The 13,362-nt window shown below is 43.9% G+C and overlaps 2 protein-coding genes across 5 annotated transcripts in view; both read right to left on the bottom strand.

Moving 5' to 3' along the window:
* LOC114665322 (zinc finger protein ZFP2-like) overlaps positions 1-13,362 on the bottom strand; it is a 439,810-nt gene that overhangs the window by 105,605 nt on the left and 320,843 nt on the right. For 3 of the 4 annotated variants that reach the window (XM_051925311.1, XM_051925317.1, XM_051925316.1), the window contains one exon: positions 8,759-9,049. The exons of the other annotated variant lie outside the window; for it this stretch is intronic. In XM_051925311.1, coding sequence (XP_051781271.1) covers positions 8,759-9,049 — 291 coding nt within the window. The remainder of the gene's footprint in view (positions 1-8,758; positions 9,050-13,362) is intronic. 4 annotated transcript variants of the gene reach the window in all.
* Positions 1-13,362, bottom strand: part of LOC114642351 (zinc finger protein OZF-like) — a 449,463-nt gene that overhangs the window by 206,644 nt on the left and 229,457 nt on the right. The gene's annotated exons all lie outside the window — the stretch shown is intronic.

Raw genomic sequence — 13,362 nt, 5'->3', positions numbered from 1 at the left:
TGTTAAAGATCGATGGCCTTTCAGTTAATCAATTCGTAACAATTCAGTGATTAACAATTAAGTTGGGATCAGAAGGACCCAAATATGAAAACTGGACTGCTTAATAAATAATTCAATAAATGATTGCTTGTTGCATTGGTGTCCTGTAAGGCTAACATAATAGGTGACTATGCCAGTGAAAAAGGAAAAAGGAACACACCAAGGGAAAAGGTGTCCCATGTAAATCGTTCATAATGTCTCCAAAATATATTTGTTAACTTACAGACAAGTACTACTTAACTGTTTTATACAAAGTCCTTATTTTAACATACGCGAACTCCAATGAGGATTTGAACTCGCGTTAGCTCACCTTATCACTGTAGCAGACACAACTTCATTTACGCTTTAAGCCAAAGCACTTCAGCAGACTACTGAGGACCAAACTGACTGCAGACTGCGCAGATATCAATGACGTCATTACGCTAGCGTGCCTCAAAATCACGTGACGGACGCATTTGAAACATCCAGTGCTCCGTAAGCTCGACGCAGTGTCTAAACCTCAGTATCGAGCGGCCCATCACCTTCTCCCGCACTTGCTGTCTTACTTTATCGCTGTTTTCATTTCGTTGTGTCGGGGTGCTGTGTCATTAAAACCTTACAATGTAGTTTTTAAAAAGGGTGACAGAAAGAACATTTTCTCCTTACTGAAGTACTGAAGATGAAGTCCATGTCCGCCCTCGCCGTTTCTGTTTGTCCTGAGGGTTTCGCCCTAACCATGCAGTTTAAATTTATTTATTTACAGTATTTTATTTTCACTGGTGACTTTTTCCAAATACAATTGTTGCATTTCTTTTGTTTTTTTTCTTCTTAATTTAAGCCCAGCCAGGTGAAGTGACTTGCTCAGGGTCACCTGTGTCAGGATCAGCATTTGAACCCACCGCCTCAGGTTTTGAAGCTGAAAGCCTTAACCACTACACCACATTACCTTCTTAGATGTCCAGGAGAAGTGATGTCAACCTCGGTGTCTTAAACCAGACCTAAGGAAATGGACAGAAGCGTCATCGGCTTGTGGGGGTCACCTCTGAGGGGCTGTTCATTATTGATGATCTTTCCTGACCGTGTGGCACTTTGGAATTTATGCAGGGGACCCCAGCCATTATTGTATGAGAAACTCTTAAACGAGAACATCTTTTTTGCTACTTGTGACCCCTTTTGACATTTTGTGATTGTGTAGGCTGCTCCAGAGTGGGGTCTCCAGATGGACAGATGGAGACGTTAAGTTTCTGCACAGTTTAGAATTTCTGCTGGTCTTGTCCTTCCCTGTTGCTCCTCTTTGACCAGCAGGACATCGTGGTGTCAGTCAGGCTGACTATCGTGTAATGGTCAGGCCTTGTGCTTTTGGACCAATCAGAGCTCGGCATGACTTCTGTTCTTGAACCTTCCACCATCTCCACCAGTGTTCTTTTCACCAAATGAAACTAAAACCAAGCTTGTTCAAATTATAATTTAGTGGACCGGAACTGAAATAAAAGTTAAATAAACTGTGAAGAGTAGAAGTAGAGAATAAGGAGAATGAGACTGGTGTTGTCAGGCTGATGTTCACCACACTTGTCTTTGTGTATAACACACATGTAATAGTATGATGTGATATGTGTGTTAAGAAGGTCCGACACAGACATGAAAGGCACTATATAACAGATTACTGTGAGCACACGGTGGATACATAAGTGAAGATTTTACTCCAGTAAGGTCCAAGCTGGGGACATCACAAAGCAAAGCAGCTGTAGGACTTCATTGTTCTTAGCCCTGGTGCATTGTGGATACTCCATCCATCATCCAGCCCGCTATATCCTAACACGGGGTCACAGGGTTCTGCTGGAGCCAATCTCAGCCAGCACAGGGCGCAAGGCAGGAAACAAACCCCGAGCAGGGCGCCAGCCCACCGGAGGGCACACACACACCAAGCACACACTAGGGACAATTTAGGATCACCAATGCACCTAATCTGCACGTCTTTGGACTGTGGGAGGAAACCCACGCAGACACGGGGAGAACATGCAAACTCCATGCAGGGAGGCCACGGGAAGCAAACCCAGATCTCCTTACTGTGAGGCAGCAGCGCTACCACTGTGCCACCATGCTGCCCATTGTGGATACTCTCCATTTAGAAAGCCATATGCCATGAACACTTTGGAGTTGAGGTGGGCTACGTTTCTCACAAATTGATGAAGAGTGTGTTTTATTGAGGAGTTCTGGGGTGGTAGGTGTGTGAGATGTAACTACTTACGGGTGGCACCAGACTTTCTACACCTGCTCTGGAGCTTTAAAGGTCCATCTGAGAAGACCCAGGATGAGCTGGAAATCAAGGATTAGACTGGATGGGAGCTCAGCTGGTGGAGAAGGAGAGGGGGCTGTGTGTGGGTAAGTGGGCCAGCAGCCCCATGGCTAACTAGAGCTACTGCTGTGGAGAAGAGTTAAGTGTTTGGGATTCTACCTCCTTGGGGTCTCTGTCTCCCCTTTCTCATATTTAGCCTTTATTTGTAAGCAAAACCTCCTCTTTTTTGCTGCTTGTGTCTCCTTTTGATATTATATGGGTGTGCAGAATTCTCCACAGTGTGGTCTCTGGGTGGGATGGATGGCATAAGAGACACTGAGCTCCTCTCTAGCTCTGAATTTAATGGGACGTAGTGCTGTGAGGCCAAACTGCCCGTAGTGTTCAGGCCTTACACCCTTTAATCAGTTCTGGCAGCGCCTGACTTATGTTCTTGAACCTTCTACCATCTCAGTGTTCCACCAATGTTTTTTTTGCAAACCAAAAGGAAAACTTAAAAGTAGTTCACCAGAAGTAAAATAAAAGTGAAAAGATTTCCAAAGAATAGAACAAAAGAATAGCGAGAATGAAGATCGTGTTGTCATTCTGATGTTCACACCACGGTGTGGAGTCGCCAAGTTAATTCATTAAAACCCGACGGCTGTAGTGTTAGCTTAGACAAGAACATCAGTGTGTGTGTGTGTGTGTGTGTGTGTGTGTGTGTGTGTGTGTGTGTGTGTGTCCGAGTCCATCACTGTCTGCTCCTACACTGAGCCCCCTCACATCTCCTGTTACCTCGTCATCTGGACAAATGTGGCAGTGCCAATCTAAACGTTAAGCTAATGATGTGCCCGCCTGCTGCCCGTGCCCACCATGAACTGCCTGAATTGAACCTGCAGCTGCTCAGTTTAGAATCTCAGGACACTCGGGTGATAAATGAGGTGGACATCAACTCGTCACATTTACTGTGCCACACGTACTCAAGTGAGGAGCTGTAAAGAACAATTGTGACTCTCAGGGTAACTTTTTGGTTCTTTAAGTTTTTCTTGTAAACATAAAAATGTCTCCCAGTTGTCACCCTCATTCCTGTTATGTTTGAATTTATTTTTTAAACTTCCTGAAGTATCTTTCACTGTGACCCTTCACATTTTTGTTTATGTCATTCTGTCACCGTTACAGATAAATTGTCCAATTTCTAATGAAGGTTTTGATGTCCTCTCTCTTAGTGTTGAGGTGCAGACTGAGCTTCCACAGCACGACGGTAGTTCAGCATGGGAGGCTCATCAGGTGACGTTTGAGGTGGTGACACAACTAAAGCAATGGTCCTGGGAGAGTCGGCACTCCATCTGGTCCTGGCACCTAATGGACAGGCTGTGTGGCAGCTTTGTGAGATCTCAGCTCAGTTGTAGACTGAGGAAGAAGAGCTGATGAAGACACTGCAGTGACGATGAGGCTGAGCTCAGGTTTGAAAGAATGACCTGCCTGCCTCAGACACACCAGTGAAGAGATGAAAGGACTGACATTATGTTACAGAACGGTGACTCCATTAAAATGGAGCAGTCTGAGGTAACTGGGGTCCAGTAGTCAAAGAAAGGAAAGCAAGAAATGACACTTCACATGTCACACAGAGCAGAGGGCAACATTACGTCACTAAGGTAAGGAGCTGGGAGACACGCTGAACTCCTGTGTGACAGCAGGAACCTCAGTCCTCTGATGCCACCACTTTATGAAGAGGGGCGGTGAACTTCACAAGGATGATCACTTGGAGGGGCTTCCCCTACGGCGTGCAGGGCAGCAAACCACAGAGTGTGGTACCTGAGGAACATCAGATTGAGTCACAGGAACAGAAGACATTTACCAAACGAGAACAGATAATTAAATCCATCAAGGTCGCTTCTTTAGCTAATAGCTAAGATAATAAAAAGCTTCTGTCTGTCTGTCTGCGAGTGTGTGGTCCCTCTGAGCAATCTGATTGGTCAGTTTGGCTTTGGTGGCTCACTGCTATGGGAGATGGACCTGATACTTTAGGGGTGCAAAGGTCAATTCCTGACTGTGACCCTTTTTTGAACTTTTTTTAAATATATTCTTACAAAAAAATAAAGTTAAAGCATTTCAACAAAAATGATGTTGGGCCACTAAAATCTAATAGGGTGCAAGCAGAGTTGCCTTTAAAGAGGGGAAGCATTTGCTAGAATAGAAATGAAGTTGTCACAGCGGGTAGTGGCGGCCGTAGTGGAGAACCTTTTTTTTTTGTCTATTATCTTTTTCAGTTATATTTCTTTTTGTCTGACTGCTGTAAGTAGGATGAGTTCATTCAAGTATGCAGCCCCTCAAGGTCACTCCGGACTTGAAGTATCAGGTGTCTCTCTGTGTAACTTAATACAGGATGTCCATATATGGCCTTATTTATATTAGATGAACACGTCATCAGCTGTATGCTAAACATGCCTCGGTATATTCATACACTCCCGTTGTGAGGGACCGCTAGACGTTACTGGGCTGATCGAACCCCAGCTGGACTAACTCTTCAGATAGATGTCTCGATGCATGCTCAATAATCCAGGTAAGGAAATCCTAGCAATTTGATTCTGTTCATCTGGACAAAGTTTTTTAAGTGGGAGAAATATTTCGAGACTTATCCAAGTCTCTTCCTCAGTCTCAATTGACTGCAGGTTTCCCCAACCTTATAAACAGTACCTTTGCTTAATCACAGAGACTAGCACCATTGACAAAGGGCCAGTTGATCAGTGATATGCAAATCGTCCACTGATTAGTAGACGTGTGAACCATTCATAGAGGGTTGAGGAATGGCTGCAATCACAGCATTGTAAGATGGCGACAGAGATACACAGTTGTGCTAAACCAGACAGACTACCATGAGAAAATTTTATCTCTGCTCAGTGACAAAAATACTTATGAGCCCTTAAAGCGAGATCCAGGTAGTGGTTACAAGAAAAAGGTGATGGATTGTCTTAAGCAGTTAGTTCAGGACAATGCTATGGACCGGACCACATACCACAGATTATACCCAGGGGAATCTACACCAAGTCTGTATGGTCTGCCAAAAATACACAAACAGGGTGCTCCTTTAAGACCCATTGTCTGCATGATCAATTCAGTCACGTATAACATCTCCAAGTTCCTGGCCGCTGTTCTTAACCCGGTGGTAGGCAGCTCAAAACAACACATTCAGAACACATTGGATTTCGTGGAGAAAGTGAGAGAGGTCATTATGGAGGCAGAAGAAACCTTGGTCTCATTTGATGTTACATCTCTATTCACTTGTGTCCCAGTGACTGAAGCAGTGGAGGTAGTACGTAAGAGATTACAGAATGACCCCACTCTCAGTAAAAGAACCTCTCTCAACGCAGACCAAGTGTGCCTGCTTTTGGAACTGTGTCTTCAATCCACATATTTCATACACAAAAGCCAGTACTACAGGCAGAAGCACGGGTGTGCCATGGGTTCCCCTGTTTCACCTATAGTAGCCAATCTATATATGGAAGAAGTGGAAAAGAGGGCTCTATCATCCTATCCTGGAACACCACCGAGCCATTGGTTCAGATATGTGGATGACACCTGGGTGAAAATCAGATCTCAGGAGGTACCACAGTTCACAGACCACATCAACGGGGTGGACAAACACATCAAGTTCACCAGAGAGAATATGAAAAATAACAAGCTAGCCTTCTTAGACTGTGAAATTTCCATCGTCAACGGGGGACATTTGAAAGTGGATGTGTACCGTAAACCCACACATACGGACCAGTATCTAAGGTTTGATTCTCACCATCCACTAGAGCACAAACTAGGTGTCATTAGGACTCTACAACACAGAGCTAACACCATTCCCACAGACTCAGAGGCCAGGGAAGCAGAAGAACACCACGTCAAAAAGGCCCTGAGTAAATGTGGAAATCCCAGCTGGTCCTTTGTCAAAGCAGGGAGGACACCTAAAGAACGCTCCAAGCGATTCATGAGAGAGGAAAGACATCCACTGCCTAAGCGAAAACCCTTAGTGATCCCGTATGTGTCAGGAGTATCGGAACAGCTGAGGCGCATTTTCTCGAAACACCAGGTCTCAGTGGCTTTCAAACCCCAAAACACGCTACGCCAAAGATTGGTCCATCCCAAGGATCGGGTCCCACGGCACAAACAGAGTAACATAGTTTACGCAGTTAAGTGCCAGGAGGAGTGCCGTGAATTGTACATCGGGGAAACCAAGCAGCCACTGGTTAAGCACATGTCACAACACAGAAGAACTTCCTCGTCAGGCCAGGACTCCGCAGTCTATTTACATCTACAGGATAGTGGTCACTCCTTTAAAGATGAAGAGGTGCACATCCTGGACAGGGAGGAGCGCTGGTTTGAGAGAGGAATCAAGGAGGCCATTTACGTGAAAAAGGAACGACCATCTCTGAACAGAGGAGGGGGCCTAAGGGTACATCTGTCGCCATCTTACAATGCTGTGATTGCAGCCATTCCTCAACCCTCTATGAATGGTTCACACGTCTACTAATCAGTGGACAATTTGCATATCACTGATCAACTGGCCCTTTGTCAATGGTGCTAGTCTCTGTGATTAAGCAAAGGTACTGTTTATAAGGTTGGGGAAACCTGCAGTCAATGGAGACTGAGGAAGAGATTTGATAAGTCTCGAAATATTTCTCCCACTTAAAAACTTTGTCCAGATGAACAGAATCAAATTTCTAGGATCTTCAGATAGAAAGAGCAGCAGCCACACCAGAGAGTAGTGTGAACACCAATACGGACTCTGGAGAAAAGTTAATAGAAATACTGAAATCAAATCAAGTAGCCTTTTATTGTCAATTCACTACATGTGCAAAACATACAGGAGAATCAAAATACTGTTTCTCTCTCAACTTCGTACTACAATAAAATATAAAAAAGCATAGAAGTATAACGTAATATAAATAACATTAGAACTTGTAAAGTAGACCTGTGTACAATGAGCAATAGTCATTAGTGCAAAAGCCACTTACAGTAAATTAATAAGCAGGGTTGCCTAAATGAGTCTGCCACTTTTTGTCAAATGCATTTTGTGTAACCAACTAGCAGAACAATTCCAATTTTCTTTCCACACCCGACTGAATGATTTCAGATTTTTCTTTTTGTTATTTACAGTCTCTTTGGACTTTGCCTTTTTAGCATGAATTTTCATGTGTCCCTGAAGAGGAGTTTTCTGTATGAATGTTTTTCCACACTTAGAGCAACGTTATGGCTTTTCTCCTCTGTGAGTTCTTACATGTCGCTGAAGGCTGCAGGGTTGTATGAATCGCTTGCCACATTCTGAGCAACAATATGGCCTTAATCCAGAATGAATTCTGTTGTGTCTATGAAGGCTGCTGTTATCGGTGAATAGCTTGTCACAATCAGGAAACGAGTATGGCCTCTATCAAATGTGTGTTTTTATATGTCTATGAAGACTGCCGCTTTGTGAGAATTTCTTGCCACATTCAGAACAGGCATAAGGACGGTCTTTATTGTGGACTTCTGCATGACGCAGAAGACAGCTTGTGTTGGAAAATCTTTTGCCACATTCAGGACACCGATAGGGCTTCTCACCAGTGTGAACTCTTAAATGCCTGCGATGACTACTGCTATCTGAAAATTGTTTGCCACATTCAAAACAGGAAAATGGCTGTTCTCCTGTGTGCACTCTCATGTGTGTCTGAAGAATGCTTGATTGTGAGAACCGTTTGCCACATTCAGAACAGGAAAATGGCTTTTCGCCTGTGTGCACTCTCAAGTGTGTCTGAAGATGGCCTTTTTGTGAGAAACGTTTGCCACATTCAGAACAGGAAAATGGCTGTTCTCCTCTGTGCACTCTCATGTGTGTCTGAAGATGGCATTTTTGTGAGAACCGTTTGCCACATTTAAAACAAGAAAATGGCTGTTCTCCTGTGTGCGCTCTCATGTGTGTCAGAAGATGGCTTGTTTGTGAGAACCGTTTGCCACATTCAGAACAGGAAAATGGCTGTTCTCTTGTGTGCACTCTCATGTGTGTCTGAAGATGGCATTTTTGTGAGAACCGTTTGCCACATTTAAAACAGGAAAATGGCTGTTCTCCTGTGTGCACTCTCATGTGTCTGTGAAGATGGCCTGTTTGTGAGAACCGTTTGCCACATTCAGAACAACAATATGGTTTCTCTCCAGTGTGAATTCTTTTCTGTTTGCAAAGACTGCTCTTGTCAAAGAAATGTCCAGCATGTGGTAAACGACGACATAAACCCTGTCCTCCATGGCCAATCATGTGTGTTTGAAGGTGGATCACTTGTGAGAATCGTTTGCCACGTTTAGACAAATATGGTTTCTCTACAATGGGAGTTGTGGTATGGCTGTGTTTTGAGAAGTTCTTAACACATTCAGAACGGTGGTATGGCTCCTTCCCTGTATTATCTTTTCTGCGTTTCTTAGGCATGTGACTATCTGAGAATTGTCTCCCACCTTCAAGACAGTGATACAGTTTCTTATTCCCATGAATCCCTCCATTATCTTTAGAATTCAATTTGTATTTAAATGTTCCCACACATTGTTGGCGGATTGGATTTAGATTGTACACTCCTTGAGATTTGATGGCATCGATCCTTGTTAGCTTCACAATGGGCTGAAATCTAGGGTGCTGAGAGGCCGTTACCAAGTTCTTTGTTGCAGATGGCAGTTTCTTCCTATTCTTATCAGGTTGTTTAATCTGTGGATGAACCTGAAGAGAGGACAAGTTGTCATTCTCTTGAAAATCTACAGAAATAAAAATAAGAGTTAAAGTTTTAAATGACCAATATTTAAAATAAAATAGCATTTCAAGAGAATATTCAGTGTTTAACAGTATATGCCTTTTGCAACCCACTTTACAAAAGCATGCTAATGGAGTTGACACTTCAACAATCCCAACATTTGCAGAATGAATTAACAAACACATGAAGCCATATTAGGATGCAGTTACCATGGACCAGAAACAAGCCATGAGCAACTATCATTAATGGCTTGTGATGGCTTGAAAAAGAAAGAGCAACTGGGGCAAGCAAGGGTGGCCAACATGACCTGCAGACCTTTCAGAGAAGACCCCATATAGAAATGTTAAGGATGATAAAGCCAGTACATCTACATGCACAGTGACATTGACATTGTCAAGGACTCATTACATCAGTTATGGTCCCTATGACCACTCCACCTTGATTGGATAACTGTGCTAATTGAGGAGCTAATTTATTGGAATAAGTATGAACTCCCGCCCTGGGCGATCAAAATTATTAGACAGTAAGCCACATCGTATATTTACATACTTCTTCTTTCGGCTGCTCATGTTTAGGGTTGCCACAGCGGATCATCTTCATCCATATCTTTCTGTCCTGTGCACCTTGTTCTGTTACACCCAACACCTGCATGTCCTCTATCACCACATCCATAAACCTTCTCTTAGGCCTTCCTCTTTTCCTCTTCCCTGGCAGCTCTATCCTTAGCATCCTTCTCCCAATATACCCAGCAGCTCTCCTCTGCATATGTCCAAACCAACACAATCTCAACTCTCTGACTTTGTCTCCCAACCGTCCAACTTGAGCTGACCCTGTAATGTCCTCAATTTCTAATCCTGTCCATCCTCGTCACACTCAGTGCAAATCTTAGCATCTTTAACTCTGCCACCTCCAGCTCTGTCTCCTGCTTTCTGGTCAGTGCCACCATCTCCAACCCATATAACATAGCTGGTCTCACTACCGGCCTGTAGACCTTCTCTTTCACTCTTGCTGATACCCATCTGACACAAATTACTCCTGACACTCTTCTCCACCCACTCCACCCTGCCTGCACTCTCTTCTTCACCTCTCATCCACAATCCCTGTTACTCTGTACTGTTGATCCCAAGTATTTAAACTCATCTACCTTCGCCAACTCTACTCCCTGCATCCTCACCATTACACTGACCTCCCTCTCATTCACACACATGTATTCTGTCTTGTTCCTACTGACCTTCATTCCTCTCCTCTCTAGAGCATATCTACACCTCTCCAGATCTCCTCAACCTGCTCCTTACTATCGTTACAGATCACAATGTCATCAGCAAACATCATAGTCCACGGGGACTCCTTTCTAATCTCGTCTGTCAACCTGTCCATCAGCACTGCAAATAAGAAAGGGCTCAGAGCTGATCCCTGATGTAATCCCATCTCCACGTTGAATGCATCCGTCGCTCCTACCGCAGACCTCAGAAAGCAGGAGACAGAGCTGGAGGTGGCAGAGTTAAAAATGCTAAGATTTGCATTGTGGGTGACGAGGATGGACAGGATTAGAAATGAGGACATTAGTGGGTCAGCTCAAGTTGAACGGTTGAGAGACAAATTCAGAGAGGCGACATTGCATTGGTTTGGACATGTGCAGAGTTGAGATGCTGGGTATATTGGGAGAAGGATGCTAAGGATAGAGCTGCCAGGCAAGAGAAAAAGAGGAAGGCCCAAGAGAAGGTTTATGGATGTGGTGAGAGAGGACATGCAGGTGATGGGGGTAACAAAACAAGATACAGAGGACAGAAAGATATGAAAGGAGATGATCTGCTGTGGCGACCCCTAACAGGAGCAGCTGAAAGAAGAAGAAGCAGTGGTGCACAAAATCCCATGATTCATCAGAGACATTAGATCTTTAGTGAAGTTATAACTATGAGTTTTACAGTTATTTGATTAATAAAGAAAGACTCAGGCATGTATTTTTCATTTGTATAAATTGCGTAGAAATAAGACTGATATTTATCCAGGTCAAGGTCAGGAACAAGAAGTAGAAAAAGATTTATACACACACTGGGAGGCCAGAAATATTTAAGTACCCTTTACTCTTTTTACTTCGCCCATTTCTGGAAAAGAGAGACTGATTAAGCCTCATGAAACGAGCACTGCTAATACAAGAACTCTGCCCAATGTTTTTTTTTATTTTAAGCTTTACTGCAGAAGGACCTGCTATTATATATCAGACATCAAATGCTAGGACTTCAAAATATTTGCTTCATGTCCAGTCCTACTCTGAAGACCACAATCTAGCACAGTTACTAATTGTTCCATACTTTAACTCTGCTACACTAAATAAATTTCCCACGTCAAAGACACACCAAGCTATGGAGTATGTAGTTGTAAGTAGTATTAGCCAGGGACATTCTGTCAAACTGTCAATCAAAATGATTAATGACCTTTAAGCCCCGCACCTTTTGGCTGACTGCCAGAACACTTTCTGTCAAAAATGACTGATGGCCTTAAGCCACACCCCCTTCCGTGACGCACTTCCGGTCCCGCCCCTTCGAGGATGCACATCCGGTCCCCCCCGCCCCTTTGGTGACGCACGTCCGGTCCCCGCCACGCCCCTTTGGTGATGCACATCCGGTCCCCGCCCCTTCGCTCTGATTGGTGGATTTGAATGATGCATACCGCCCCCTGTCGGTGGATTGGTGACACACATCCGGTCCCCTCCTTGAACCCCCCTTCACCTGCTCGGATCTCCTTTCTGTCAAGGGCTTTTTGATGGATATCTGCCCCTTCCTTGAGCCCACCATTACCCCCCTTTGCCTGCTTGGAGTTCCTTTCTGTCAAGAGCCGTTTGATGGATATCTGCCTCCTCCTTGAACCCACCATCACCACCCCAACCACATTCCAACCCCCCACCTCCCGAAGGCAAGCCCAGACATGCCCAGGGGCATCCCGAGAACATGTTCCAACATGCTCTTGGTCAGGCAGCACCTGTTGGTTGGCCCCACCACTTCTGAAAGTGCTGTATAAAAAAGCGGCTCATCTTCTTCGATTCTATCTATGATTTTAATATCAACACGAAAATAAAATATCTCTCTACCCCTTTGCTTTTTTTATCTAAGTCCAACAGCTTTCCATTTCACAGAAAGACAAGCAGCCCCGATCTCTCTACACACTGAGCTGACAGGATCTGCGCATGCTGGGGCCGTTCGCGCGTGCTGGAAAGCTGCTCGGTCCCACCTCTGCTGGGGTGCCCGGCCACTGAGGAATTCTTTGCATTCTTTGAGCGTGAGGTTATAGAAAGGGGGGCGATTCACACCCCAGCTGCCAGATACGGTGCAAGCTGGTAGCTGACACCATAATGTACATCAAATAGACTCCAATATACATTTCCCTGTTTTTAATTGGCATGTATCCGTTTTTATAAATTACATTTCAAAAAAGAATTCCTGCTTTTTGCCTATAAAATAACTCTGAGGGCTGACGCTGTTCTCACTTGCCTGGTCAGCGCACAGACCCATTAAAGAGATCACGGTAGGGCATATTTTTGATTATTATATGCGCCAAATGAGTATGTTTTAAAAAACGGATGGCAGAATCCTTATATTTTATCCTTAATATTAATGTTTCCAAGTTGATTCTCCGGTAACTCCCTTTTTAAAAATGACAGCTGTTTAAAACGAGAGGGGCTGGGGTTTAAATTTAAAAATGCTCATAGGTTACCATTAATTATTATGTTCAGCAATAGTGGTTCTTTCTGTTTACCGAAACGGGTAATCCGTTCAATTTGTTTTTGTCTCGGTGTCTGGAAATTCAAACAGAGCCTCTTCTCTGAGAATATTCAGGAGTGGCTTAAAAGCGCAGGCAGAGATTGTAGGCATTTGCTCTGACATAATAACATGTCCGTATTCTGAACTACGTACAGAAGGGCCCGCTTGTGAAATGCATACTCTTTCGAAACGGAATCCTGCTGTAACCTTTTGTTTTCTGTACGAATCCGCCTGTTTTTAAAAGTCTGAGGTAACGAAACATTTTTACTTTATATACTCTCATTTGGATAGCCGGTTGGAGACAGCCTCCAAGGATGAACAGGGACCAGGAGCTTAATGCAACGGTGTTTTCATTCCTCTAAATGAAATGTAATTATTTTAATACAGCCTACAGTAGCCCCAAAGTCCGGATGATTTTTAGATGTATCAAGTGTATTGTTGAATAATGGGGGTAAATGAATAGTATAAGATGCACCGGTATGTATGAGATTATATCTTAATACACAGGGAACCTGAGACCCGGTTGTCTGTTTTTATTTACGTCCTTAAAAAGTTTGTA

Source organism: Erpetoichthys calabaricus, chromosome 1 (genome assembly GCF_900747795.2).
Source record: "Erpetoichthys calabaricus chromosome 1, fErpCal1.3, whole genome shotgun sequence".
Taxonomy (NCBI): domain Eukaryota; kingdom Metazoa; phylum Chordata; class Cladistia; order Polypteriformes; family Polypteridae; genus Erpetoichthys; species Erpetoichthys calabaricus.
This window is presented reverse-complemented; position numbering and strand designations above follow the sequence as displayed.